The 26,266-nt window shown below is 44.1% G+C and overlaps 1 protein-coding gene and 1 long non-coding RNA gene across 2 annotated transcripts in view; one reads left to right on the forward strand and one right to left on the reverse strand.

Annotated features, from left to right (window-relative positions):
- The window catches only part of LOC138747202 (zinc finger protein 271-like), a 26,066-nt gene extending 22,959 nt beyond the window's left edge, over positions 1-3,107 (forward strand). Inside the window, exon 4 of the mRNA XM_069906226.1 lies at positions 2,137-3,107. Within this exon, the coding sequence (XP_069762327.1) occupies positions 2,137-2,982 (846 nt within the window). The 3' untranslated portion in view covers positions 2,983-3,107. The remainder of the gene's footprint in view (positions 1-2,136) is intronic.
- Positions 2,148-26,266, reverse strand: part of LOC138747215 (uncharacterized) — a 52,663-nt gene continuing 28,544 nt past the window's right edge. Inside the window, exons 2-3 of the long non-coding RNA XR_011347375.1 lie at positions 10,993-11,068; positions 2,148-2,657 (exon numbers count right to left, since the gene is read on the reverse strand). This is a non-coding gene — a long non-coding RNA (uncharacterized lncRNA). The remainder of the gene's footprint in view (positions 2,658-10,992; positions 11,069-26,266) is intronic.

Here is a 26,266-nt window from a genome sequence, read left to right on the forward strand (position 1 = left end):
TCTCTGCAGCCAAGGCCAATCGGGCCCTTGTGTCCGCAAACCTCGGGCACCGGGTGTCCGTTCCACAGACCCCGGCCTGGGGCTGCGACCTTTCAGGCTCCAGGGGATGGGGTGAGCAGGATCCATGGTGCTGTTCGGATGGGGGTGACCGGACGTTCCGCTAAACAGCTCCGCTAAACGAACGCCTCTCCACCTCGCATTAAAACGGCACCGAGAACCTGAGCGCGTTCGCCGAGACCAGAATCTGGATTTCGGTGCAAATTAACGTTGTACCCTGCGCTGGGGCCGGTTTTCCTAGAGTTTAGCTCCGGCGAGGAGGGACGGCATTGATGGCCGCTGTCCAACCCACAATCCACCGCGGACCAGCAACTGGTCGTCTTCCTCGCCGCACGCAGGCGCAGAACGGTTCCTCCCATCATGCTCTCTGGTTTCGGCCCGGCGGGATAAAGCAGGTAAACCGTGGGTGAGGAGTGAGGGTTAGAGTTCTGGTGGCAGGGAAGGGCTGGGGCCCAGAGCTCTGGTGGCAGGGAAGGGCTGGGGCCCAGAGCTCTGGTGGCAGGGGCCCAGAGCTCTGGTGGCAGGGAAGGGCTGGGGCCCAGAGCTCTGGTGGCAGGGAAGGGCTGGGGCCCAGAGCTCTGGTGGCAGGGAAGGGCTGGGGCCCAGAGCTCTGGTGGCAGGGAAGGGCTGGGGCCCAGAGCTCTGGTGGCAGGGAAGGGCTGGGGCCCAGAGCTCTGGTGGCAGGGAAGGGCTGGGGCCCAGAGCTCTGGTGGCAGGGAAGGGCTGGGGCCCAGAGCTCTGGTGGCAGGGAAGGGCTGGGGCCCAGAGCTCTGGTGGCAGGGAAGGGCTGGGGCCCAGAGCTCTGGTGGCAGGGAAGGGCTGGGGCCCAGAGCTCTGGTGGCAGGGAAGGGCTGGGGCCCAGAGCTCTGGTGGCAGGGAAGGGCTGGGGCCCAGAGCTCTGGTGGCAGGGAAGGGCTGGGGCCCAGAGCTCTGGTGGCAGGGAAGGGCTGGGGCCCAGAGCTCTGGTGGCAGGGAAGGGCTGGGGCCCAGAGCTCTGGTGGCAGGGAAGGGCTGGGGCCCAGAGCTCTGGTGGCAGGGAAGGGCTGGGGCCCAGAGCTCTGGTGGCAGGGAAGGGCTGGGGCCCAGAGCTCTGGTGGCAGGGAAGGGCTGGGGCCCAGAGCTCTGGTGGCAGGGAAGGGCTGGGGCCCAGAGCTCTGGTGGCAGGGAAGGGCTGGGGCCCAGAGCTCTGGTGGCAGGGAAGGGCTGGGGCCCAGAGCTCTGGTGGCAGGGAAGGGCTGGGGCCCAGAGCTCTGGTGGCAGGGAAGGGCTGGGGCCCAGAGCTCTGGTGGCAGGGAAGGGCTGGGGCCCAGAGCTCTGGTGGCAGGGAAGGGCTGGGGCCCAGAGCTCTGGTGGCAGGGAAGGGCTGGGGCCCAGAGCTCTGGTGGCAGGGAAGGGCTGGGGCCCAGAGCTCTGGTGGCAGGGAAGGGCTGGGGCCCAGAGCTCTGGTGGCAGGGAAGGGCTGGGGCCCAGAGCTCTGGTGGCAGGGAAGGGCTGGGGCCCAGAGCTCTGGTGGCAGGGAAGGGCTGGGGCCCAGAGCTCTGGTGGCAGGGAAGGGCTGGGGCCCAGAGCTCTGGTGGCAGGGAAGGGCTGGGGCCCAGAGCTCTGGTGGCAGGGAAGGGCTGGGGCCCAGAGCTCTGGTGGCAGGGAAGGGCTGGGGCCCAGAGCTCTGGTGGCAGGGAAGGGCTGGGGCCCAGAGCTCTGGTGGCAGGGAAGGGCTGGGGCCCAGAGCTCTGGTGGCAGGGAAGGGCTGGGGCCCAGGGATGGGCCTGGGGGTTGGGACCTGGGATGGGTGTGGACTGGCATGGTCAGGGTGTGGGGCCTGTCTGAACCAATCTTCAGAGCCAGGATTAAATCAAGCCCCAGTTCTGCTGATGCCCCGCCAGCCGGTATCAATTCAATCTCATGCTTCAGGGTCCCCTGAACCTCCCGGAACCTGGGGTCCTCTGAACCCCTGATTCTCACTATAAATTGAAGCACAGAGCCTGGGACTGGCCTTCCTGACCTCCCTTCAGACCAGCAAGGCGTTGTAACCCCTTGACTTCATTCTGTTTGAATCCCCTTGTCTCCACAGCAATGAACAGATTTCCATGTTCCGACTGTGGAAAAATCTTTAAGGCATCCGTCAACCTCATAAAACACCGGCGGGTTCACACTGAAGCGAGGCCATTCATCTGCTCCGAATGTGGGAAGGGGTTCACTGTTTCAACCAATCTCCTCATACACCAACGAATCCACACAGGGGAGAGACCATTCACCTGCTCTGAATGTGGGAGAGGGTTCATTTGGATGACCAGCCTGCTGGCTCACCAGCGGGTCCACACCGGGGAGAGGCCGTTTGTCTGCTCCGAGTGTGGAAAACGATTCACTCAGTCTTCCAACCTGTTGTTGCACCAGCGACTTCATACCGGGGAGAGGCTGCACATCTGTTCTGAGTGCGGGAAGGGGTTTGCCCAGTCGTCCAGCCTGTTGAGCCACCAGCGGGTCCACACCGGGGAGAGACCGTTCACTTGCTTTGAATGTGGGAAGCGATTCACTCAGTCGTGCACCTTGAGGAGGCACCAGCGGGTCCACACCGGGGAGAAGCCGGTCAGCTGCTCCATCTGTGGGAAAAGGTTCAGTCAGCCGTCATACTTAGTGAAACACCAGCTGCTCCACCAACGTGAGAGGCCGCTCTACTGCCCGGAGGGTGGGAAGTGGTTTGCCCAGTCATCTCACCTGCTGACTCACCAATGCAATCACACGGGAAAGAGGCCGTTCATCTGCCTGGAGTGTGGGAAGGGGTTTGCCCAGTCGTCCAGCTTGGTGACCCACCAGCGAGTTCACACTGGGGAGAGGCAGTTCAGCTGCTCTGAGTGTGGGAAGGCATTCACTCAGTCAACAAGCCTTCTCAGACATCAGCAGGTGCATACTTTGGACCATGTTTAAATCTGCCTGCAGTGGAATATTTAAGCATCTGTCCCATTGAGGTGGCAACAAGCCTTTAGATTATCTGATGTAACAGGTCACTGAATGCAAGATCAATAATCCAGGTTCCTGGATCCCTCAAGGAAGCCACACAAGTTGGTGGAGTTTTTCCTCAAAATTCAAAATCGAGCCCGCGTTCACCACTTCAGCTGGCAACTCATTGCACACTCCCACCACTCTCTGTGTGAAGAAGTTCTCCCTCATCTCTCACCCTTATTCAAGTCCTCTAGTTTGTGCCTCACCCAACCTCAGTGGAAAAGGCCTGCTTGCATATATTCTATCCAAACCCTTCATGATTTTGTGTCAAATCTCCCCTCATTATGTGACACTCCAGGGAATGAAGTCTTAACCTGTTTAACCTTTCCCTGAAACTCTGTTCCTGATGTCCTGGCAACATCCTAGAAAATCTTCTCTGAACTCTTTCCATCTTATGGATATCTTTCCTGTGGTTGGATAACCAAATCTTCACACAATACTCCCAAATTTGGCCTCACTGATGTCTTGTTACCATAACATCCCAACTCCTCAATACTTTGATTTATGAAGGCCAGTATGCCAGAAGCTCTCTTTACAACCCTGTCCACCTGTGATGCCACGTTCAGGGAATGATGGACCTGTATTCCCAGATCCCTCTGTTCCTCCGCGCTCCTCAGCGCCTGACTATTCACCGTGTACGTCCTACCTTGGTTTGTTCTCCCATAGTGCAACATATTGATTTGTGACCATAATCGTCCTCAGTTCCACTTGCTTTCTCTCCATCTATTCAAGTTTGTCATTCCCCCATGTAACTAATGGCAGCCCTTCTGCTGGTGAGGACGTGTGGGAGTGGAGACACAGCGCTCCTTGACAGGGGCCTGCCTCTCAGTCCTGTCGACAGCTCTGGACAGGCTTTAAACAGCCTGTTGAGTCGATGGATGGGGTTTTATTTAAAATACCAACACCACGGGGTCTGGGCCCAAGATGGTGGCGTCTGTGTTTGGCAGCTGCCACAAAGGGCTGCAAACTCTGGGGGAGCAGTGGACTGGCGTGGGATGCCAGTAACATGGGAGAACACCATTTCCCCCCCCCCACCCCCACCTCCTTGAGAAGGAGAAGCAGAAGAAGTGACCCTAAGGACGGTGAGCACAGTGATGGTCCAGTGAGGGGCTCTGGGACTGAAGGACACACAAGCGGTGAGCTGTGGGTGATGTGGTCAAAGGACTCAGACCAGGTTGCGGGCTGCTGGAGAACCAGGTGTTAGAACTGGGATTCAAGAGGGTATTGAGGACAAGGAGGGCCCCTGAAGGGCTCTGGGTGCTGAAAGTTTCCTCCTCGTGTCGGAGGTTTGGATCTGGGCTCTGGTTGACGATGGTTTGGACTCTTGTGTGACTCCAGAGACTGTAGGAGGGTTTCGGTGAATGGCAGGCTAAAGACATTTTGTGTAATATTCCATTTCCACTTTAGTACATGGCAATAAATAGTTTCTGATCTCTCTTCAAATGGAAAGGTGTGCCCACGACCCCTGACCGGTCCTGTCCTGTTGTCGGCCATGTTAAACGATCTCACTGTGGTACCTCACCACTCACCCAACCCGGTTGCACTGGGACTGCTTCCTGCACATCCACTCCAACTGGTTGATTTCATCCAGCTCGCCGTTAACTTCCACTGCACCTGGGCCACAGGCAATGAATAAAGACATTGGAGAAACTCAGTGGAACAGGCCCTTTGCCTGTACCACCCAAATATGCCAATTAACTTACAACCACCTGTACATTTTAAACGGTGGGAGGAAATTGGAGCCCCTGGGGAAACTCCACCCAGACACGGGGAGAATGTACTCCGGTCCCGATCGCTGGCGCGGTAACCGTGTTGTGTCGCTACGCTAACCATTTCCGTGCAAAGGATAACCAATATTGGTCACCCATTACTTCCTATGGATGCTGCGTGACCTGTCGACTTTTTCCCACACGTTTGTGTATCGCACTCAACCCCAGTGTTTGCAGACATTTCTGTTTAACACTTGAGCCATTCCCTTTGCTGCCTTTCTGCACCTCCCTCCTTCTGTTCCCAGTGGTTTCTTCTTTGACCTGTCTCTCCACCTCTCACCTCTGTCATATCACCTTTGGGCCCTCCATATCATCTTTACCCCTTTATGTAACTTCACCTTTTCCACGTTAGCCACTACCATACGTGTGTTGACTGAGCTGGTGGGTGATGCCAATAGGTTGGTAAAGCACCGTCACAAATTGATTCACAGTTCTGTCAGTTGGCAACTTTTTTCATAACAAGTTTAAATTTATTTATCAAATTGTTATCATGGAGCCACCAGCAAAATGAAGAAAGTGGGAAACAAGTTTGAAGTTAAAAGTAATTGAAGTGACCAATCACATAGCAGAATGGGTGCTCGAATGGAGGCAGGATAGTAACAAAAATCCTTTACCAAAGGTGGGGCAATGGGCACTGTATCACTTATTTGCTGAGTGACATGATCAAAGCATGGGACAAAGTGAAATGGGACCTGTATGATGGCCATGTCAACAGTGAGACTCTGGGTGTGCTTGCCAAGATCATTGCCTCAGATGACAAAGTTATTGAACCATTCAAGTGGTATTTTGAGTTGAATTTTCAGGTCACTGATTTTGTATTTGGCCTGTAGGACAACACTTTTTTGGGGTCTGCATGTCACCTGCCAAAATATATGGTAGTTTTACCATTTCTAACACTCCACAGTGATGGACTAGTGAGGGTCTCAGTGTCCAGAGACCACACAAAGCCGCAATGCGACAGTGGGTAGAGACCCCCCCCCCCACCAAGCCGCGGGGCTACAGTGGGCTGAGACCCTAAACCAAGCCTTGAGGCTGGAGTGGGCTGAGACCCCACACCAAGCCGCAGGGCTGCAGTGGGCGGAGTCCCTAAACCAAGCCGTGGGGCTGCAGTGGGCGGAGACCCTAAACCAAGCCGTGGGGCTACTGTGGTCGAAGACCCCACACCAAGCCGCAGAGCTGCTGGAGACCAATTCCAGGTAACCAAGTATCGAGGGTGGGATCTGCGGGGAGGTCATTTGCAAGTAGGTGGACATGGAATTTAAGAGCAAGGTAGTTATAGAGGGCCATTCCTCACTAGAAAAGAGATTCAATGGTATCAGCAAACCTATTTTCACCCATCAGGCTCTCATCACAGACATGGCCCCAGATTTTCCAGCTGCTCCGGTCTACGATGCTCACCAGATTTAGACGTGAACTACGGTAACGGGCTCTTCCTGCCCTCAGATTTGTGCCACCCATTTTATACCCAATTAACCTGCACCTCTCCCGGTACATTTTGATGGGTGGGAGGAAACTGGAGCCCCCGGGGAAAACCCCTGCAGACACAGGGAGAACGTACAAACTTTCAGCCAGCCAGCAAAGAACCCAGAATTTGTTCCCGGGCAGGGAGCATTTCAGTTGTGAAGGAGACCCAGAGTGTTGAACAGTTGTTTCCCGCAAAGTAGAAGAGATGGATGGAGAAGCTGATTGAGGAATGCAGGACAGACGGGCGGATAATCGATAGAATACGGCTGCCTCACCTACCCATAACAGGGCATTGAATTGAATAGTTGTTGCATGAGATACAGTTGGTGACAGGAGACTGCAGATACTGGAATCTGAAGCTAAACATGATCTCCTGGAGGAACAGTGGGAGAAGAAAAGTTCACATTTTGAGCCCAAACCTTTCATCGGAACTAATTAAATGTGGTAGAGTGGCCGGAGTAAAGAGGACAGGGTGGGAGAGGTGGGACCAGGGGTTCCATGTGGAATTGATGAATGAGGAAGAGGTGAAACGTGGACAGAGGTAGAGGATTGGCCAGTGCCTTTGGGAGGGAGAGACAAGAACTTGAAGATGTGGGTTGAGGGCAAAATGTTTAAAGGGAACCTGAGGGGGAATGTCCTTACACAGAGTGGTGTTAGTGTGGAACAAGCTGCCAGCCCAAGTGGTCAATGCAGGCTGAATTTTGACATTTTAAGATAAATTTGGGTGGATACGTGGATGGGAGAGGGGTGGTCCAGGTGCAGATCAGTGGGATGAAGCAGAATAATAAGGGTCTCTTTCTTGGTTCGTACCTTTGAGCTGTTGACTGCCCAGGCAGAAAATGAGGCGTTGTTACTCTAGGTTGGGCCTCACTCTGGCAGTGGAGAAGGCACAGTACAGACAAGCCAGTGAGGGGAGACAGATGAGTTATGGCTAAAACCTTAGTTTTGCACTCTTATACAACAGGAGGTGCAGTGATAACTATCTCAGAGCATCTTTCCTGGACCCAACACATCAGTAACATCGTAAAGAAAGCACATCAGCACCTCTACTTCCTCAGGAGTTTGCGGAGGTTTGGTACAACACCAGAAACCCTGGCAAATTTCTACAGAGGTGTGTTGGAAAGTGTACTGACTGGCTGCATCACGGTCTGGTGTGGAAGCATCAATATCCCTGAGTGTAAAGTCCTCGAAAGGGTAGTGAACACAGCCCAGGACATCACAGGAAAAACCCTCCCCACTATTGAGTACATCTACAGGAACGCTGCCACACCAAGCCGTGGGGCTGCAGGAAAAAGGAATCTTAGGGTTGTATGTGATGTCATGTATGTACTCTTGACAATCTAAACATCACCAAAAAAAATAGTGCAGTGAATGGAGAAAGGTGGTTCAGATTTTTTTTTAAAAACATTGCCGGGTTGAAATCCATACAAGAGTGCAATAACCCAGGCAATAATTAGGCTGGTGAGCCTGACTTCAGTAGTAGGTAAATTACTGGAAGGTGTTCTAAGAGATTGGATGGACAATTATTTGGATAACCAGGGACTGATTAGGGATAGTCAACATGGCTTTCTGTGTGGTAGGTCATGTTTAACCAATCTTATAATTTCAAGGTTACCAAGAAAGTTGAAAGTTGATGTTTCAAGTCTGTGGATGTTGTCTACATGGACTTTAGTAAGGCCTTTGACAAGGTCTCAGGTGAGAGGTTCATCAGAAAGGTTCAGACACTCAGTATTCATGGTGAGGCAGTGAACTGGATTTGACAATGGCTGGACGGGAGAGGCCAGAGAGTAGTAGTAGATGGTTGCTTCTCAGACTGGAGGCCTGGTACTGGGACCATTGTTATTTTGTCCATATCAATGATCTAAATGATAATGTAAATTGAATCAGCAAGTTTACTGATGACACTAAGATTGGAGGAGTTGTGGACAGGAAGGTTTTCAAAATTTGCAGAGGGATCTGGACCAGCTGGAAAAATGGGCTGAAAAATGGTAGGTGGAATTTAATGCAGACAAGTGTGAGATGTTGCATTTTGGAAGGACAAACCAAGAAAGGCACTGAGGAGTGTGGTAGAACAGAGGGTTCTGGGAATACAGATACATAATTTCCTGAAAGTGGTGTCACAGGTGAATAGGGTTGTAAAGAGCTTTTGGCATATTGGCCTCAAAAGTATTGAGTACAGGAGTTGGGATGTTATGGCAAAGTTGTACAAGACATTGGTGAGGCCAAATTTGGAGTATTGTGTGCAATTTTGGTCACTCAACTGTAGGAAATGTAGAGAGAGTGCAGGATGTTGCTTGGATTTCAGAAATTGAGTTACAGGGAAAGGTTAAACAGATTAGGACTTTATTCCCTGGAGCGTGGAAGAATGAGGGGAGACTTGATCAAGGTGTTTAAAATGAGGGGGATAGACAGAATAAATGTAGATAGACTTTTTTTTCATTGAGGTACAAACCAGAGGTCATGGTGAAGAGTGAAAGGGGAAAGGTTTAGGGGGAAACTTCTTCACACACAGTGGTGGGGGCATGGAACAAGATTCCAGCTGAAGTGAATGAGGGCTCAATTTTAACATTTGAGAGGAATTTGGAAAGGTACATGATGGGAGAGGGATAGAGGGCTATAGACTGGGTGCAGGTCAGTGGGACTAGGTAAAAAAAGGTTCGGCACAAACTAAAGGGCTGAAGGGGCCTGTAATGATCAATGGTTCCTTTCAGGATTTCAGGGTTCACCTTTCAGGAGTTTTGCACAAGGACTCCCAAGTCCCTCTACACATCTGATTTCTAAACGTCCACGCCTTAGCAATTCACGGTTGGCGTAGCAGTTAGCGCAAAGCCTTTACAGCGCCAGCGATTGGGACCAGACCTGGGTTTGCATCCTGCACTGTCTAAGGAGTATGCATGTTCTCCCTGTGTCTGCATGGGTTTTCTCCGGGGTCTCTGGTTTCCTTCTACCCTTCAAAAATAAATGTACTAAGGTGTAGGTTAATACAGTGTAATTTGGGTGACACAGACTCTAGGGCCAAATTGGCCTGTTGCAGTGCTGATGTCTAATTCAATGTATTCCTTCCACTAAAGTGCATCACACACTTCTCTACACTACACTACATCTGCCTTTTCCTTGCCCAATCTTCCAACCTGTCTGAACCCTTCTGTAGCCTTCCTCAACACTTCCTGCCCCTCCTCCAATCCTTGTATTGTCTGCAGGGGAAACCCACTTCAGGGTGGGGATTCCTCGAAGATACTTCTAGAGCAGATGAATGGAGTTAAACAAGAAAGTCTGCAGATGCTCATTAGAGCAGAGGATTCCAGAGGGGGAACAGTAAGAGGGGTCTCACAGAACTCCCTTCAAAGAGAGATGTGTATGTTAGTTCTTGTGTATGTATCTCGATCGCCAGTTCTCCCCTCTTATCCACTGACGGAAGCAGCAATGGGAAAGAACTGGTCATGGAGTTGGTTAATATTGGCCAATATTGAAGAGTCTGGAGGGATGACATTGAGAAGAGAGCGTTGCATTCAGTTCTGGTTGCCTCCTAACAGGAGGGATGTAGATGCTTTGGTGAAGAGATTGAGATGACATGGTGAATGCAACACTGTTACAACACCAGTAGTCTGGACCGGGGTTCGAATCCTCGCTGTCTGTAAGGAGTTTGTATGTTTTTCCCATGTCTGTGTGGGTTTCCCCACAGGCTCCAGTTTCCTCCCACTCTCCAAAACACATCAGGGGTAGTAAGTCAATTCGGTGTAATCAGGTGGGCCAAAAGGGCCTGTTACCGTGCTGTATGTCTAAAAAAAAATTAAACCTCCAAACCCTGTATATTTTTGAAAGGCAGGAGGAAACTGCAGCACCCAGAGGAAATACACGGGGAGAACGTACAAACTCCTTACAGACAGCACTGGATCGGTACCCATGTCATTGACACTATTTAATACCATTGCGCGAGCTGCTGAGCTAACTGTCGCCGATAGGGGTGATGTCTTTCACAGGAATCTGTAAGCAAGTCTGTGGATATTTGAAGATGAATTGGGAAATTATCCCAGAATGATTCACGGGATGAGGGCCTTCCATTACTTGGTTTGACTGTGGAAATGCTGGGTTGCTCTGGAACAGAGGAAGTTGCAATGAGCGATCTAAATAGAGAGAAAGGTGGAAGAAAAGCTTGTTTGCAGTTAATTCAGATACTTGAACGAAAGAATCTGACATGTTCTTTCAGGCTTAAATTCAACTTATTTTTGGAAAGTAAAATCCTGCAGATGATGCAAGTTGAATCAGAACAAAAGCAGGAAAGAGTTTACATTTTAGTTCTGCCATTAATCAAAAAGGACCGGACCTTAAATGCTGGAGACATTAGGGTCCGGGTTCAAGAGAAAAAATTCCAGAATTTGAAGCAAAATCCAAACTGTTGGAGGAAGTCAACGGCTTGAGGGGCTTTAATGGGGGGTGGGGGGAAGGATTGTCATCATATGGAGTCCGAGCCCATAGACCAAAGGTTCTCAAATATTTTTACCCACTCACAACCAACTTGACGTTATCCCTTATTAACCACAGAGCACCAATGGCATCCTGTGTAAGGGGTGACTGAAAGTGGTACGTGAGTAGAGGGAGAAAGGATGGGAACCGCTGCCTGAATGTCCCAGTGTTTTCTGCTTTTATTATATACTCCTTATTTGTACCTTGTGTCAGTTCCAAAACTGTAGCCGTTACCTACCAGGGTTTGGATCCCAGCAAGATCTGCAGAGCTGAATGGCCACAATTCGCCCGCCTGCCTTCCCGGACTCCGTCTGCTGAGCAACAAGAAAAAAAAGTGATGGTCACAACGGTCATTGGGTAATCAATCACCAAAATGCTGGAGGAACTCAGATGGTTTATTCAGCATCAAGGATCTTTTTGACAAAAATATATTGCTGTCGTTTCAAGCCTGACCCCTTCTTCAAGGGAAAATTAAAAAGAGCAGAAGCAGGATATAGGAAGTCTCAGAATTCAAACAATGGGGGAGGAGTTGTGTTTACACTCACACAATTAAGACTCGGAGATGTGATGCTTTCTCATCGTTTACTTCCATTAGACTAACATGGGCACTGACACAGGGTTATATATATGGAAGGGTGACATCATTACATGGGCATCATGATGTCCAGCAGAGGATGGGCTTATTCCCAACACTCTTCCCCCTTTCCCCCGTGCAGTAAATGCTGACTGGGCCCCTTCGAATTAATAAGATTATGTCAGGCCCAGGACTACAAGTGAGAATTAGAATATACCTCAAGTAATTATAATTATAAAAGGGAAAGTATTTAATAATAATCAGGGCACATCGTCCTTAAAGCGTTCAGGTGGTCTTCTATCTCTTTTGGACCACCTCAGCATGGTTTGCTGTGCCGATCCTTGCTTGGGACCTGTAGATAGTCAGGTTGGGGGTCGAGTCAGCAGCAACTGCCCACCTCCGCTGACCTTCGACGGTGACTGCACATCTTCACTGCCCTCCTGGCTGCATGTCTCAGTTACTGGACTCCTCGGCTGCGTGACTGTCTCTGCCCCCACTTGGCCTGAGGTGTGGGATGGTCAGGGCAGGCCCTGACAGTTCTGGTTCCACCTCCTCCAGTTCCTGAGGCAGTTCATGGACTTTAGTGTTAGTCAATGCTCATAATTGGTCAATGTGTCACTTCCACAATCTCTCCCCCCACTAGAATAGAGTATGAGCAGGGACTCAATTTTTGTAAGGTTACTGTCTATAATCTTGTACCAGAACTGTCTCGCCCATTTCCAATGTTCTAGGTGAGGTCCGTGGTGATGCTGTTTTTTCACAATCTGAGACCCAGATCTGGATGAACTGTGGACAGCCTCATCCGCAAGTTGCGGCCAAATGTTATTTCTACTCGGGTGCGTTTTTGTGGTAGAATGCGGTATGTTTCTGTATCCCAATAGGAAATCAGCAATTTTGTGTGTCCAAGAGACATTTAGAAGTTTCATGGCTTTATTGCTTTTTTGAATGTCCAAAACGTTCTGCCTCCCCGTTAGAACTTGGGTGATAGGGTGCGGACAAAATATGTCTGATATTGTTGTCACGCATAAATTTTTTAATGTAAATTGAGGCTCATTATCCATAACTAATTCATGAGGCAATCTAAGTGGAAAAGATAGCTTGTAGACAGTCAATCGTGGGATCTGCTTTGGTGTTTTTCTGCTGTGAAACTACTGGCCATTTGGAGTGTGGATCCACAGCTATTAGAAAAGACTCACTCATGAATGATCCAGTGAAGTCTATATGAATCTGATGCCAGCGATTGGATGGCCATTTCCATGGGTTAGCTTTGACTTGCAGCATTTTTGGTAGCATTGACTGACATACTTTGCATTCTCTTACTGTTGTTTCAATGTCTCTGTCCATGGAGGGCCACCAGACATGCATCTGGGTCAGTGCCTTCATTCGTACCATTCCTGGATGGTTGTGATGCAGTTCTGATAACATGGAAGTTTGCCATTTGGCTGGAATAATTGTATGGTAGACATCTTTCTTCCATTGACTGTTCATGGTGGTGTGTGTGGTAAGGTTTTAGATCTTCTGGAATGACTTGAGATTCAGGCTACCCATTGAGGGTGAAGTATAGGATCTTGCTTAATGTGGTCTCTTTTTGGGTTTCCTTTGTGATCATCTGGGCTGTAACGGGCAGTTGTTGAAGTTGTTCTTGGTTGATGGCTGCTGCCTCTGCTGTCCATTTAACAATTTCTTCTCATTGTTCTGTCTCGGGTAGTGGCATGCATGATAAGGCATCTGGATGACTGTTGAGTGTTCCTGGTTGATGTTTTATATCATAGTTTAAGCTGCTAGTAGCATGGCCCATCTTTGAATTCTGGCCACAGTTCATATTGGTATACCTTTGTTGGCCTCAGGATTAAACTATGAGGCTTGTTGTCAGTGATCAGGGTGGATTTTTTTCCCTGAAGATATTGGTGGAATTTTTTTTACACCAAAAATTATTGCCAATCCTTTTTCTAGTTGGGCGTAATTGCATTCACTTTTGGTTAATGTTCGCGAAGCATATGCTACTGGTTGCTCACCTTTTTCTGTGATTTGGGATAGTACCACTTCTAGTCCCACTGGTGAAGCATCCACGGCTAGTGTAACTTCTTTCCTAGGGTCATAGTGGATCAGCACCTTATTTGTTGACCACCTTTAGTTGATCGACTGTGTTTTTAGTTTCTGTGTTCCAATACCATGTTGGATCTTTCTTGAGTAATTGGTTCAGTGAACTGCAGAGTGTAGACATATTAGGGATAATTTTTCGGTAGTGATTAACAATTCCGATTTGTTGGTTGGGTATGGGGCCTTGCGAACGGCTTCTGTTCCTGCCAGATTCATTCGCACCTCCTCGTTGTTGATTGTAAGCCAGGTATGTTACTGAGGGGCACATGAAGACACATTTGTCCTTTCATAATCATATATTAGCCTGTTGTAGTCTGGTTAAAGCCTTTTCAAGGTTTTGTAAGTGATCACTGTCATTTTAGCCTGTGATGATGATATCATCTAGGTAACACCCAACTGAGAGTCCATGTAGTACAGGAACATGACCCTTTATCCGGACATCAAAAATCCGGAAAGCTCAAAAATCTGGCAAGTGGAGTCCGGCAGTCAGGGGAGGCAGCTGAGGAACCGGCGGTCGGGGGAGGTGGCTGGGCAAGACTGCCAGGATGTTGGGGGAGGCAGCCGGGGGAGACTGCCAGGCGACCCAGGGACCAGCGGTCGGGGGAGACTGCTGGGTGGCCGAGGGACCAGTGGTCGGGGAAGCCTGCCGGGTGGCCAAGGGGCTGGCGGTCGGGGGAGGCTGCCGGGGGTGATGTCCGGGCGGCCGAGGGACCGGCCGTCGGGGGTGATGTCTAGGTAGCTGAGGGACCGCGGTCGGGGGAGATGTCCGAGGTACCACGGTCAGGGGAGGTGGCCGAGGGACCAGCGGTCAGGTTGATGTCCGGGCGGCCGAGGGACCAGCGATTGAGGTGATGTCCGGGCGGCAGAGGGACCGCGGTCATGGCGGGTGGCCGAGGGACCGGCGGTCAGGGGAGGCAGCCGGGTGGCCAAGGGACTGCAGTTGTGGCAGGCAGCCGAGGGACTGGCAGTTGGGGGAGACTGCCGGGCGACTGAGTGACCGCAGTCTGGAGAGACGGCTGGGTGGACGAGGGACCGGCAGTCAGGGGTGCATTTGAGGTCGACGGCTGGGCAACTGAGGGACCGCGGTCGGGGGAGGCGGCCGGGCGGCTAAGGAATCGGCAGTTGGGGGAGGCGGCCAGGTGACTGGAAGGGGGTGGGGTGGATACGCCAGCACAATTTGGGTGGGCTTCCCGAAATCCTGAAAAATCCGAAATTTGGAACACACTGTCCCCCAAGGGTTCTTGATAAAGGATCGTGTTTCTGTAATTTGTCCATTGTTGCTTGAAAAAAAATTGCACCTGCTGCTGAAATTCCATGGCCCGTGTGACAGGTGAATAGTCCCAAATGGGTATTGATGGTCACATATTCCTTGATTTTTTTTTTGTCCAATTCTATCTGTTGGTAGGCCTGTGACAAATCTAGTTTATTGAATTTTTGCCCTCAGTTTAGTGCTTGGAACAATTCTTCTGTCTTGGGCATTGGGTGTTCGGGTATTTTGAGTGATGGATTGATGGTGATTTTGTAATTGCCACAAATGCGAATCTCACCGTTTGTTTTTCATACGGGTACGATGGGCTCTGACCATTCACTGCACTGTATTGGTTCTAATATGCCTTCATGTTTTAGTCTGTTTAATTCAGCTTCAATTTTTCCTTTCATAGCAAATGGGACTGTTCTGGCTTTGAAGAATTTTGGTTCTGCATTATCTTTTAGTTGCAGTTTAGCTTGAACACCTTTGATTTTCCCCAAATTGTATTGCGTGGTTGTTGAGGACTTGGTCGAGTTCTGGCTGGGAGGTGTCTGTGTGGTTTACATTTAGTATTGAACTGATTTTCAGCCAGTCTAGGGGAATGTGTTGTAGCCATTTTCTTCCAAATAGTGCTGGTCCCTGAGTATCTACGATGTAGAGAGAGAGTGTTTTTGATTACTTTTGTTTGTATTGTACTTGGACCATACTTTTTCCAACACTGATTCTGCCTCCTGTAACAGATCTTAGAGTTATTTCAGTTTTTACCGGAAAATGTGGTAGCAAGCTTTCCTTTACATGTAACAGCATTAGGAACACCTCTGCCCCTGTGTCTGATTATTTTTAGCTGTATAAAGATTCCTGTATTTCCTCCATTTATTCCTCGGATGTGTAACATCTCAGGAGCTGAAATTTCAGGAGCTTAAAGGTCAGCCATTGCCAAATGCCTCCCTCTCTCTCTGCAATTGTTTTGACTTTAGCTGCCTGTTTATTTGCAGGCCATCTGCACTTTAGAAGCAGACATTTAGCTTTGATATGTCCTTCTGTTTTACAATGGTTGCATTTAGAATTTTTGAAGAAACAGTTTTCTGGTCAGTGGTTGTACTTCCCACAACAGAAACATTGTTGACGGGAAGACCTCCCGACCAGTAGATCTGGTTGATCCACATCCAGATCCAAACCTCCAACATGGTCAGGAACCCTCAGCACCCTCTCATCCTGCTTCTGATACCTGGTACCCCTTCAGCCAGTCTCTGGCAACCCATAGCCTGATGTGAGGCCCTTGGCCGCCGTCTCCAGCAGCCATAAGCCAACATGGGTTCCTCACCTCAAGTCACCTATGTGGCTCCTTCAGTCGATGTTGAAGTCACTGTTCTTTGGGCGATCCCCTCTGCTTTCCTTCACAAATGGGGAGAGGTGGTCTCCCCACTTTCTGGTGCCCTGCACCAGTCCTCTGCTTTCCCGATCTTTGCAGCCCCTCATGGCTGCTGGTCCCACCATTTTCGGTCCAGTCACAGGATTTTAAATAAAACACCATTGGCTCCTTTAACAGGTTGTTCAAAGCCGGTATGGAGCTGAAGTTAGTCAAACTGGGCTGTTGGACCCCACAGGAGCCATGCTCTCCTGTAACCTGTAACCGAGGAAATCATGCAAATATATTTATATATTTATTTATTTTTAATTCCCTCTGCATGTAGAGATGATCGTGCTCTGTCTGTGTAAATATGTGCACTGTGGTTGAGAGAAACACTTTCGTCAGGTTGGCGATGCCCAGTCAGATGATAATAAACTTGACCTTAATGCCATCTGCTTGGAGAGTGTCCAGACAGAATACACGACGTTGATCCTCCAATTTGCAGGCAGCCTCGGTTTGGCAGTGCATGAGGCCATGGGCAGATACGTCCGTGTGCAACCGGTGCAAGGAATTAAAACGGTTGGGGATTGGGAGGTACTTTCTCTGACAGCAAACAGAGCAAAGGTGCTCAACAGAATGATCTCCCAGTCTGCGTCCAGTCGTCCTGATGTAGAGGAGACCACAACGTGAGCACTGTATACAATAGATGACCCCAACAGATTCACAGGTGAAATGTGCTGGAGAAACTCAGTGGGTCGCGTAGCATCAGTGGGAGAGAAAGAATAATCAACGTCATCAGCTCTCAACAAAGGGTTCCCTCCTGAAATGTGGAGTGTCTGTTCTTCTTCACTGATGCTGCTGGACCTGCTGAGTTCCTCCAGCAGGATCTGTTTTGCTCTACAGTCTCTCCTGAAAGCACCGGCTCAGGTTTCCCAAATGTCTAACAATGGGTAAATGTTTTCAGGTGGAGAACTTGGCTGCCAATTTAGCACAGCAAGCAACAAACAAATGATGTACAATTACTTCTGAAAGTCCAAACAATTACAGGTTCTGGAAACTTAAAATAGCAGAAAACATCAGAAAGAGGTGAGGCGGCATCCGTGGAAAGCAACACAGTCTAACATTTCAATGTGTGAAACACAAACACAGTTAACAATCTACAAATATCTGGGGAACAGCTGAGTCAGGAAGAGGCTGGCTGGAAGGCAGAGGCCTTAAAGGGACAGACCACCATCAAGTTCAAAGTTTGAAACATGGAGTGAAGGCCGGGATCAAAACCAGATTGAAGTGCAGACATCTGAGACCTCCCGTACCATACATGTTACTGGTGAATGTCCAGTCCCTGGAGAATAAAATTGACAACCTGAGAGAAAGGCTACTTTATCAGGTGACAGGTAAGGCAAATCTCAGTTATTTGCTGCACTAAGACTGGATAACAGAGGACTCGGATTCTGAAAAAGGGAGGGGTGGTATGTGTTCGTTCGTTAGTACTGGACACTAGAGTTACGTTGACCTCCTGCTCTTCTGCATTACAGCAAAAAAAATTTTGAATATTAAAAAAAAATTTCCATACATGAAGTCAGTTACAAAATTGAAAAGATACAAATATAAAAAAATAAATCATACACTTCATAATGGTTAAATCCCCCACTCCCCTTATAGATGACACTTTCCTTCTTCATTCAAAGTATCATCTTCCAAAAGCATGAGGTATGATATTCTGAATTTCAATCTCTTTAATCCAATAAATTAAACTCTGTGGCTGTTGCTTTATGTAGCTTTAATTCATTGATAAAATAGATAAACATTTTGCATGACTTTGCATTAAGAAATTCATAACAATGAATAACAAAGTATTTGCTGTGTAACGATAGAGATATAAAACATATATAAAGAAGCTCAAACTTTAAAGAGATTCATAATGATATGGATAAGAAAATTTGAGGAGTCACGTGATGGAGTAGTGGCCGGTCGGGGAACTCCAGCCCTCTCCGGAAAAGTTTACAAAAAAACAGAAAACGCAAAGGCACAAACACGAAAATTAAAATAAAGTGAAAGTAAAGGTGGGAAGAAAATGGCAACGAAGAAAGAAAAGTCGAAAACAACGGCAAGAAGAGAAGAAGAAAAGACATTGGAAGAAGAAGGTGAAGGCCTTACCTGTCCGAGGAGGCCCGCTGTGGAGAGAGAAGCCCGCTCCCTCAGGTCAGTTGAAGTCCCGAGCTCGGGACTACAAAAATGGCTCGCGGAGCCAAGCAAAAGTGCGCAAGACAAAAAAAACACTGACGGGAGGGGGGGACCAGCTGAGTAGTCGATCTCCACAGCTGAGAATGACAGCCACAGCACAACAACAAGAGGAGAACATAAAAAACAACGAGAACAAGAAAGAAGAGAGTAAAAAGAAATCAAAGAAGCAACAGATGACCAACCCAGAGGAAGAAGAGGAAGAACACAGAGAGATGGAAGAAGAAGGGAAGGGCAAGACAATGGATATTTTTTTAAAAGTATATGGAATCAGTAAAAGAATGGCAATCACAAGAATTTAGTGAAATAAAAAGAAGAATAAAAAGTACAGAAGAAAAAATGAATAGATTAGAGATGGTCATGTCAGATATAGGAAAAAGAGTGGACAAGGTGGAAGAACGAGAAACAGCCGTAGAAATGGAAGTAGAGGACTTTAAAAAGTTAAAGAGACACAAGAGCTGTTAGCTCAAAAGATAGATATAATGGAAAATTATAATAGAAGAAATAATATAAAGATAGTGGGCCTTAAGGAAGATTAAGAAGGCAAGAATGTGAGAGAATTTATAAAAGATTGGATCCCCAGGGTCCTAGGAAGACCAGAATTACAGGAAGAAATTGAAATAGAAAGGGCACATAGAACATTAGCCCCTAAACCACAACAAAAACCAAGATCCATTTTAGTAAAATTCCTAAGATATACTACAAGAGAAAATATATTGGAGAAAGCAATGAAGAAAATAAGAGAAGACAAAAAGCCACTGGAATACAAAGGTCAAAATTTTTTTTTCTGTCCAGATATAAGTTTTGAACTCCTGAAGAAGTGGAAGGAGTTTAATACAGCAAAAGCGATCCTATGGAAAAAAAGAATATAAATTTATGCTAAAGTACCCAGCAGTACTTAAAATAGTTATTCCAGGGCAGCAAAACAGACTGTTCTCGGATCCGGAGGAAGCACGAAAATTTGCAGAACAACTACAAAACAGACAGAGAGATGAACACATGTAACGAGAGCAAAAATGACCACGAACTATATGTATATGTGTATATGGGTGTATATAGATATATATATGTGTGTGTGTGTGTGTGTGTGTGTATGTATATATGTGTATACATGAGTTTATGTGTATTTAAAAGAAAATATATAGAATATAGATAAGAATTAATAAGGGAAAGAAAGGGAAGAGAGGAAGTAAGGAGGGAATTAAGAGTGACCTTTGTTGCATATGAAAATTAAAATCTTTTCTGGGGGGGGCTGGGGGGAGGAGTTACGGTCACTGCGAAATCAGTTGACGCTTGCGAGTGAATTCGCAAATCCAAATGGAGAGGGGAGATGTGGTTGCCCGACAAGGGATAATGGGCAACTCAGGAAGGGGAGGGGATAGTGGGGTGAAAGAAAGTTTAGATAGGAGAATTAGGGAAATTTTTGATGTTTTAGAAATGTCTTATAAAGTGTTCAAAAAAAAGAAAGCAGAAATGGATAAGAAGGAAAGGTGATGATGAGGAAATGGAAAGGAAAGATAAACAAAGTATGAAATGACTATGTTGAACTATATGACTTTAAATATTAACAGAATTCATAACCAAATCAAAAGGAAGAAACTGCTAAATTTACTGAAAAAAGAAAAACTTGATATAGCATTCGTGCAAGAAACACACTTAACTGAAGTGGAGCACAAGAAATTAAAGAGAGATTGGATAGGACATGTAACAGCAGCGTCATATAATTCAAAAGCTAGAGGAGTAGCTATATTAATCAGTAAAAATTTACCAATTAAAATAGAAGAGGAAATAATAGATCCAGCAGGGAGATATGTAATGATAAAATGTCAGATATATTCAGAGTTTTGGAATTTACTCAATGTATATTCACCTAACGAAGAAGATCAAAAATTTATGCAAGATATTTTTTTGAAGATAGCAGACACGCAAGGGAACATATTAATAGGAGGGGATTTCAACCTTAATTTGGATTCAAACATGGATAAAACTGGGAAAAAAATTAACAGAAAGAACAAAATAACCAAATTTATAATTAAATCGATGCAAGAAATGCAACTTTTGGATATATGGAGGAAACAACACCCAAAGGAAAAGGAATATTCATATTATTCGGGTAGACATAAAACATACTCAAGAATAGATCTATTCCTGTTATCAGCTCGCATACAAGACAGAGTTAGAAAAACAGAATATAAAGCTAGAATATTATCGGACCATTCACCCCTGATATTGACAATAGAGTTAGAGGACATCCCTCCAAGAATGTACAGATGGAGATTAAACTCCATGCTACTTAAAAGGCAGGATTTTAGAGAATTCATTGAAAGACAAATTAAAATGTACTTCGAAATAAATACGGAATCAGTGAAAGATAAGTTTATACTATGGGATGCAATGAAAGCGTTCATCAGAGGGCAAATAATAAGTTATGTAACCAAGATGAAGAAGGACTACAATCAGGAAACCGAGCAGTTGGAAAGGGAAATAGCAAATATAGAAAAAGAATTAGCAATGAAGGAAGACACAACTAAAAGAAGAGAATTAGCAGATAAAAAAATAAAATATGAAACACTAAAAACATAAGGTGGAGAAGAACATAATGAAGACAAAACAGAAATATTATGAACTAGGAGAAAAAACGCACAAAATTCTAGCATGGCAGCTTAAGACAGAACAAACTAAGAGAATGGTATTGGCATCATGGAAAAAAGACAAACAAATCACATATAATCCAACGGAGATGAATGAAAACTTCAGAGAATTCTATGAACAATTATACCAAACTGAAAACGAAGGGAAAGAAGACAAAATAAATGAATTTTTAGCTAAAATTGAACTACCGAAATTACAAACAGAGGAACAAAATAAATTAACAGAACCATTTGAAATAGTAGAAATACAAGAGATCATAAAAAAAACTACTGAATAATAAAACACCAGGAGAGGATGAATTCCCAATAGAATTCTATAAAACATTTAAAGATTTATTAATTCCTCCCCTCCTGGAAGTAATCAACCAGACTGATAAAACACAAAGCTTACCAGATTCATGCAAAACAGCAATAATTACAGTAATACCAAAGACAGGGAAGATCCACTCGCACCAGCGTCATATAGACCAATATCTTTACTTAACACAGATTATAAGATAATAGCTAAACTATTAGCAAACAGATTAGCCGACTATGTACCAAAAATAGTAAATCTGACCAAACTGGATTTATTAAAAAAAGATGAACAACAGACAATATTTTTAAATTTATTAACTTAATTCATGCAGTAGAAGGAAATAAAGCTCCAACAGTAGTGGTTGCTTTAGATGCAGAGAAGGCCTTTGACAGAGTAGAATGGAATTATTTATTCAAAGTACTACAAAAATTCAGCTTACCAGAGAAATATATTAATTGGATTAAAGCATTATATAAGGGGCCATTGGCGAAAGTGACAGTAAATGGATATATATCAAAACAATTTAACTTAAGCAGATCAACAAGGCAGGGATGCCCACTATCGCCCTTATTGTTCACGTTAGCCATAGAACCACTAGCAGAACTGATAAGAACAGAAAATAAAATAAAAAGGATAAAAATAAAAGACAAGGAATATAAAATTTGAAGATGACGTTATAGTATACTTAACAGAACCAGAAATATCAATAAAAAGAATTACATAAGAAATTGAAGGAATATGGAGAAGTGTCGGGATACAAGATTAACACAAATAAAAGTGAAGCAATGCCAATGAATAATGCAGATTTCTCAAAATTTAAGAAAGAATCACCATTCAGATGGCAAATGCAAGCAATATGATACCTAGGTATACAAATAAATAAAAACCTCGGCCGTCTTTTAAGCTCAATTATTATCCACTAATGAAAAAATTACAGGACGACTTAGAGCATTGGAAAGACTTACCACTAACACTAATAGGAAGGATAAACTGTATTAAAATGAACATTTTCCCAAGGATACAATACCTATTTCAGGCATTGCCAATACACTTGACAGAGAAATTCTTCAAGGAGTTAAAGAAAATAATAAGGAAATTTTTATGGAAAGGGGGGAAACCGAGGATAGCACTAGATAAATTAACAGAATGGTATAAACAAGGAGGCTTACAACTGCCAAACTTTAAAAATTATTATAGAGCCGCACAATTAAGATACCTATCAGATTTTTAATCAAATAAGGGAAAAGCCAGATTGGACTAGATTAGAACTAGATAAAATAGGGGAGAAGATACCGAACATATATTATATAAATGGGATGAAAAATTGGTACAACGTAGGAATTCTCCAATATTGCATCATCTGCTCAATATTTGGAAGAAGATTCATGTAGAAAGGAATAAAACAAATTACCAAATACCAAAACTAATACTGACGCAAAATCAGCTAATTCCTTTTACAATAGATAACCTTTCCATTAGAGAATGGGAGAAAAAAAGGGATCAAAAGAATAGAAATTTGCTTTTCGGGAAATAAATTATTATCTTTTGAACAAATGAAGGATAAATATAATATAACTCATGATACAGTGTTGGCATACTACCAACTGAAATCCTACTTGAAGGACAAATTGGGAAGCAGTCTGAGATTACCAGAGGGAAGTAATTTTGAATATGTGATTACGGACACAATGATAATCAAAACATTTATAACAAACATGTATATTAAATTACAAGAAAAGGAGAATGAGGAAACAAATGGTAAAACTAAACAAAAATGGGAACAAGATCTAAACATAAAGATAAAGAAGGAAACATGGGAGAAGTTATGCTCAGGAACTATGAGAAATACAATAAATACGAGGTTACGTATGATACAATATAACTGGATACAGAGGCTATATATTACACCTCAAAAGTTAAATAAATGGGACTCAACAGTATCTGACAGATGTTTTCGCTGTAAAAAGGAAATGGGAACAATAATTCATGCAATCTGGACATGTGAGAATGAAAAAATTTGGGGAAGATCTAAACCAGATATTAAATAAAATCACAAAAAGCAATATACCAAAAAAACCAGAGATCTTCCTCCTAAGTAACATAAAAAACAAAGAATTTGGACTTGATTTGGATGGTGTACAAAAAAGATTTGTTTTGATAGCCCTAGCTGTAGCAAAAAAATGTATTATGTCAGCCTGGAAATTAGAAGATAACTTGAGAATACAACAATGGTATATAGAAATGAACAAATGTATTCCATTAGAAAAAAAATAACATAATTTAAGAAATAATATTACAATATTTGAACAAATATAGGAGCCATACATGAAACATAATAGAGAAAACCTACCGGGGACATCTACCACCTAAAATGACAGAAGGAGAAGAGAATGAAAAGAACTGACTCAGTGGAATTTCTTGTTTATTTTTATTGAGTGACAACATTGTTTGACGGGTTTAATGTATCTTAGATTCTGAACTTTAAATGAATGGGAGGGGAGGTAGGGAGGAGGGGAAAATGTATGTATCTTAATCAATGTGGTTTATAGTGTGAAAAATAAAAAAATTTAAAAAAAGATAAGAAAATTTAAAGAGAAACACAATTCAAAGAAAAATTTCTTGTGCTCTCTACGTGTCATAGAAAAATTAGCAAGTGATTAGCATGGGTAGATGTTACAACATATGATGTCATAGTCACTATGGTAACACAACAAACAATAGTTCTCTTAAAGAGACAGACACAAAATTAACTAAGAATTAAAACACACAAGATTTTAACCTCTATATTCTGTCCCCTGTTTTATTATAATAGACATTAATGACTAATATATAATCATTACTATTACAGATACAAAAGTAAATATGTTAAGTATAAGATTAGGAATCAAAACTTTCAACTTCTTGTAAAAGACAGATTTTAGTAATAGGTCTATTTAAGTAACCAGTCTTGGTTTTAATCCACACTTGCTGAATGAAACCTTTCTTGTCTGGAATATTATCCATGAATTTTTACCAGCAACCAAGAATTTCTTGGTGAAGAATCATCCATGATAATTACAATATCTCGGCATACAAAATTGCATTTAGCTTTAGACCATTTTTGTCTTTCTTGTAATAACAAAAGATATTGTTCAATCCATCTTTTCCAAAATCAATCTGCAATAAATTAGACTTGTTTCCATCTGCGTCTTGCATAAACGTCTTCTTTCTGAAGTAATGAATCATAAATTTGATGTTGATTCCAATTTTGAATTGCTTCTCCAAACTCTAGTTGAACTCCTGTAAAGTTAGATCCATTACCAGAATGTAATTCTCTTCTTAACACAGTATCCATTTTGCTTTCCTTAGTAGCAGCAGTCAATTCTAATTCAGGTGTGGTGACTGGCTTTAATGGAGCCACTCTGGCCTTTCCCATTACAAATCCACAATGTATTTGCTCTTGGTTATTTCATAGTACTAAATAACTGAGAGTAGCAAAACCACATTTGCTTACATTAGCAAAATGATGTAACTGAGCAAATGTGCCAATTCCAAAGTCTGTTGGTTTAAAATATCTTGACTTCAAACTTTTCTAACATTTAAGACTCTCAATCCAATTCATCCAATCTTGTGTGATGGATTATGATAAAGTTTCATTCCATCCAAATTTTCTTCTGCACAATTCTTGCAGAATTTTCTTGACTATTAATACTACAGATGCCAATATTCCCAAAGGATTGTATACTGAGCTTATGATCGAAAGAAAACCTCTTCTTGTTAAAAATCATTCTTTCAAAACAATTTTAAAGTTGAAAATATCAGATTGAACACACTATTGCACCCCTAGAATTCTTTCGACAGGTAGAAAGTCACAATCTAAGTCAAGATCTTTTATCTCTTTTGCTCTTTCTGCCTCAGGAATATCAGCCAACATATCTCGACTGTTGCTAATCCATTTTGTAAGGAAGAAACCTCCTTTATTACAGATCTCCTTTAACTCATGATAAGGATTTATTGCTTCTTTTTCTGAAACCACTGAATTAAGACAATCATCAACATAGAAATTATTTCTGATGATGTTTATCGTTTGAGAACTAAACTGCTCTTCATTGTCTTCAGCACAATTCCTGAGAGTAAAATTTGCACCACTCAGTGATGAAGTTGCTCCAAATAGATGAGATGACATTCTGTATTCAGTCATATCTTTACTGTAATCACCATTAGGCCACCATAATTAATCAGAGCAAATCACAATCTTCTGATGGTACTTTCACTTTCACTCACTTCAATATCTGCAACAATTACAATAGGCCCTTTACAAAATCTTATCAGAACACCTATTAAAGTACTGGTTAAGTTTGGACCTTGTAGAAAATGAGAATTCAATGAAACTCCTTGAAATGATTCTCCACAATCAAATACTATGCGTAGTTTCTCCTTTTATGGATGTATAGCTCCATGATTAGGTAAATACCGTTTTCTACCATATTTACATTCCAAGATATCTTCAGATACCTTTTGCACATAACCCTTGGTTATCGTGTCCAACATGACATTGGTATATTCCAAAAGAAAAGAATTTCTCTTCTCTTCAAAGGTAATGCTATACTGTAATGACCATCAACATGTTTCACAGAATTTCAAACTAAAGCCAGAAACTGCTAGTCCTCCTTTGAAGGTTCTTGAATATCTGTGAGACATTTAGGGAATTCATTTTTAAACTGTTTTTCCCACAGGTCATTAAGTTTCACAACTGAAATTCTGTTGACATTCAAGTTTAACATCTGTTCATTATTTGAAAGCTTTTTTGTACATCAAATCCAATTAAAATCTCAATCTTTTGGGTAAGCAAACGTCTTTATATGATCCCACTGTTTGATATAATCCTGATTATATAACAACAGGCATTGTTGTCTGAGTATATACACTTGGAAGATTGCAAAATTCATTGCTACTCAATCCAGCTATCTGTAAACCTGAAACTATATTAGTTTTAACGTTCCTTTCACCATTCATTGTCTTCTGTGATCTTTTACCATGAAGATTAAGTTTATTCATTAATTGGGGGG

The sequence above is a fragment of the Narcine bancroftii genome, chromosome 1, assembly GCF_036971445.1.
Source record: "Narcine bancroftii isolate sNarBan1 chromosome 1, sNarBan1.hap1, whole genome shotgun sequence".
Classification (NCBI taxonomy): Eukaryota; Metazoa; Chordata; class Chondrichthyes; order Torpediniformes; family Narcinidae; genus Narcine; species Narcine bancroftii.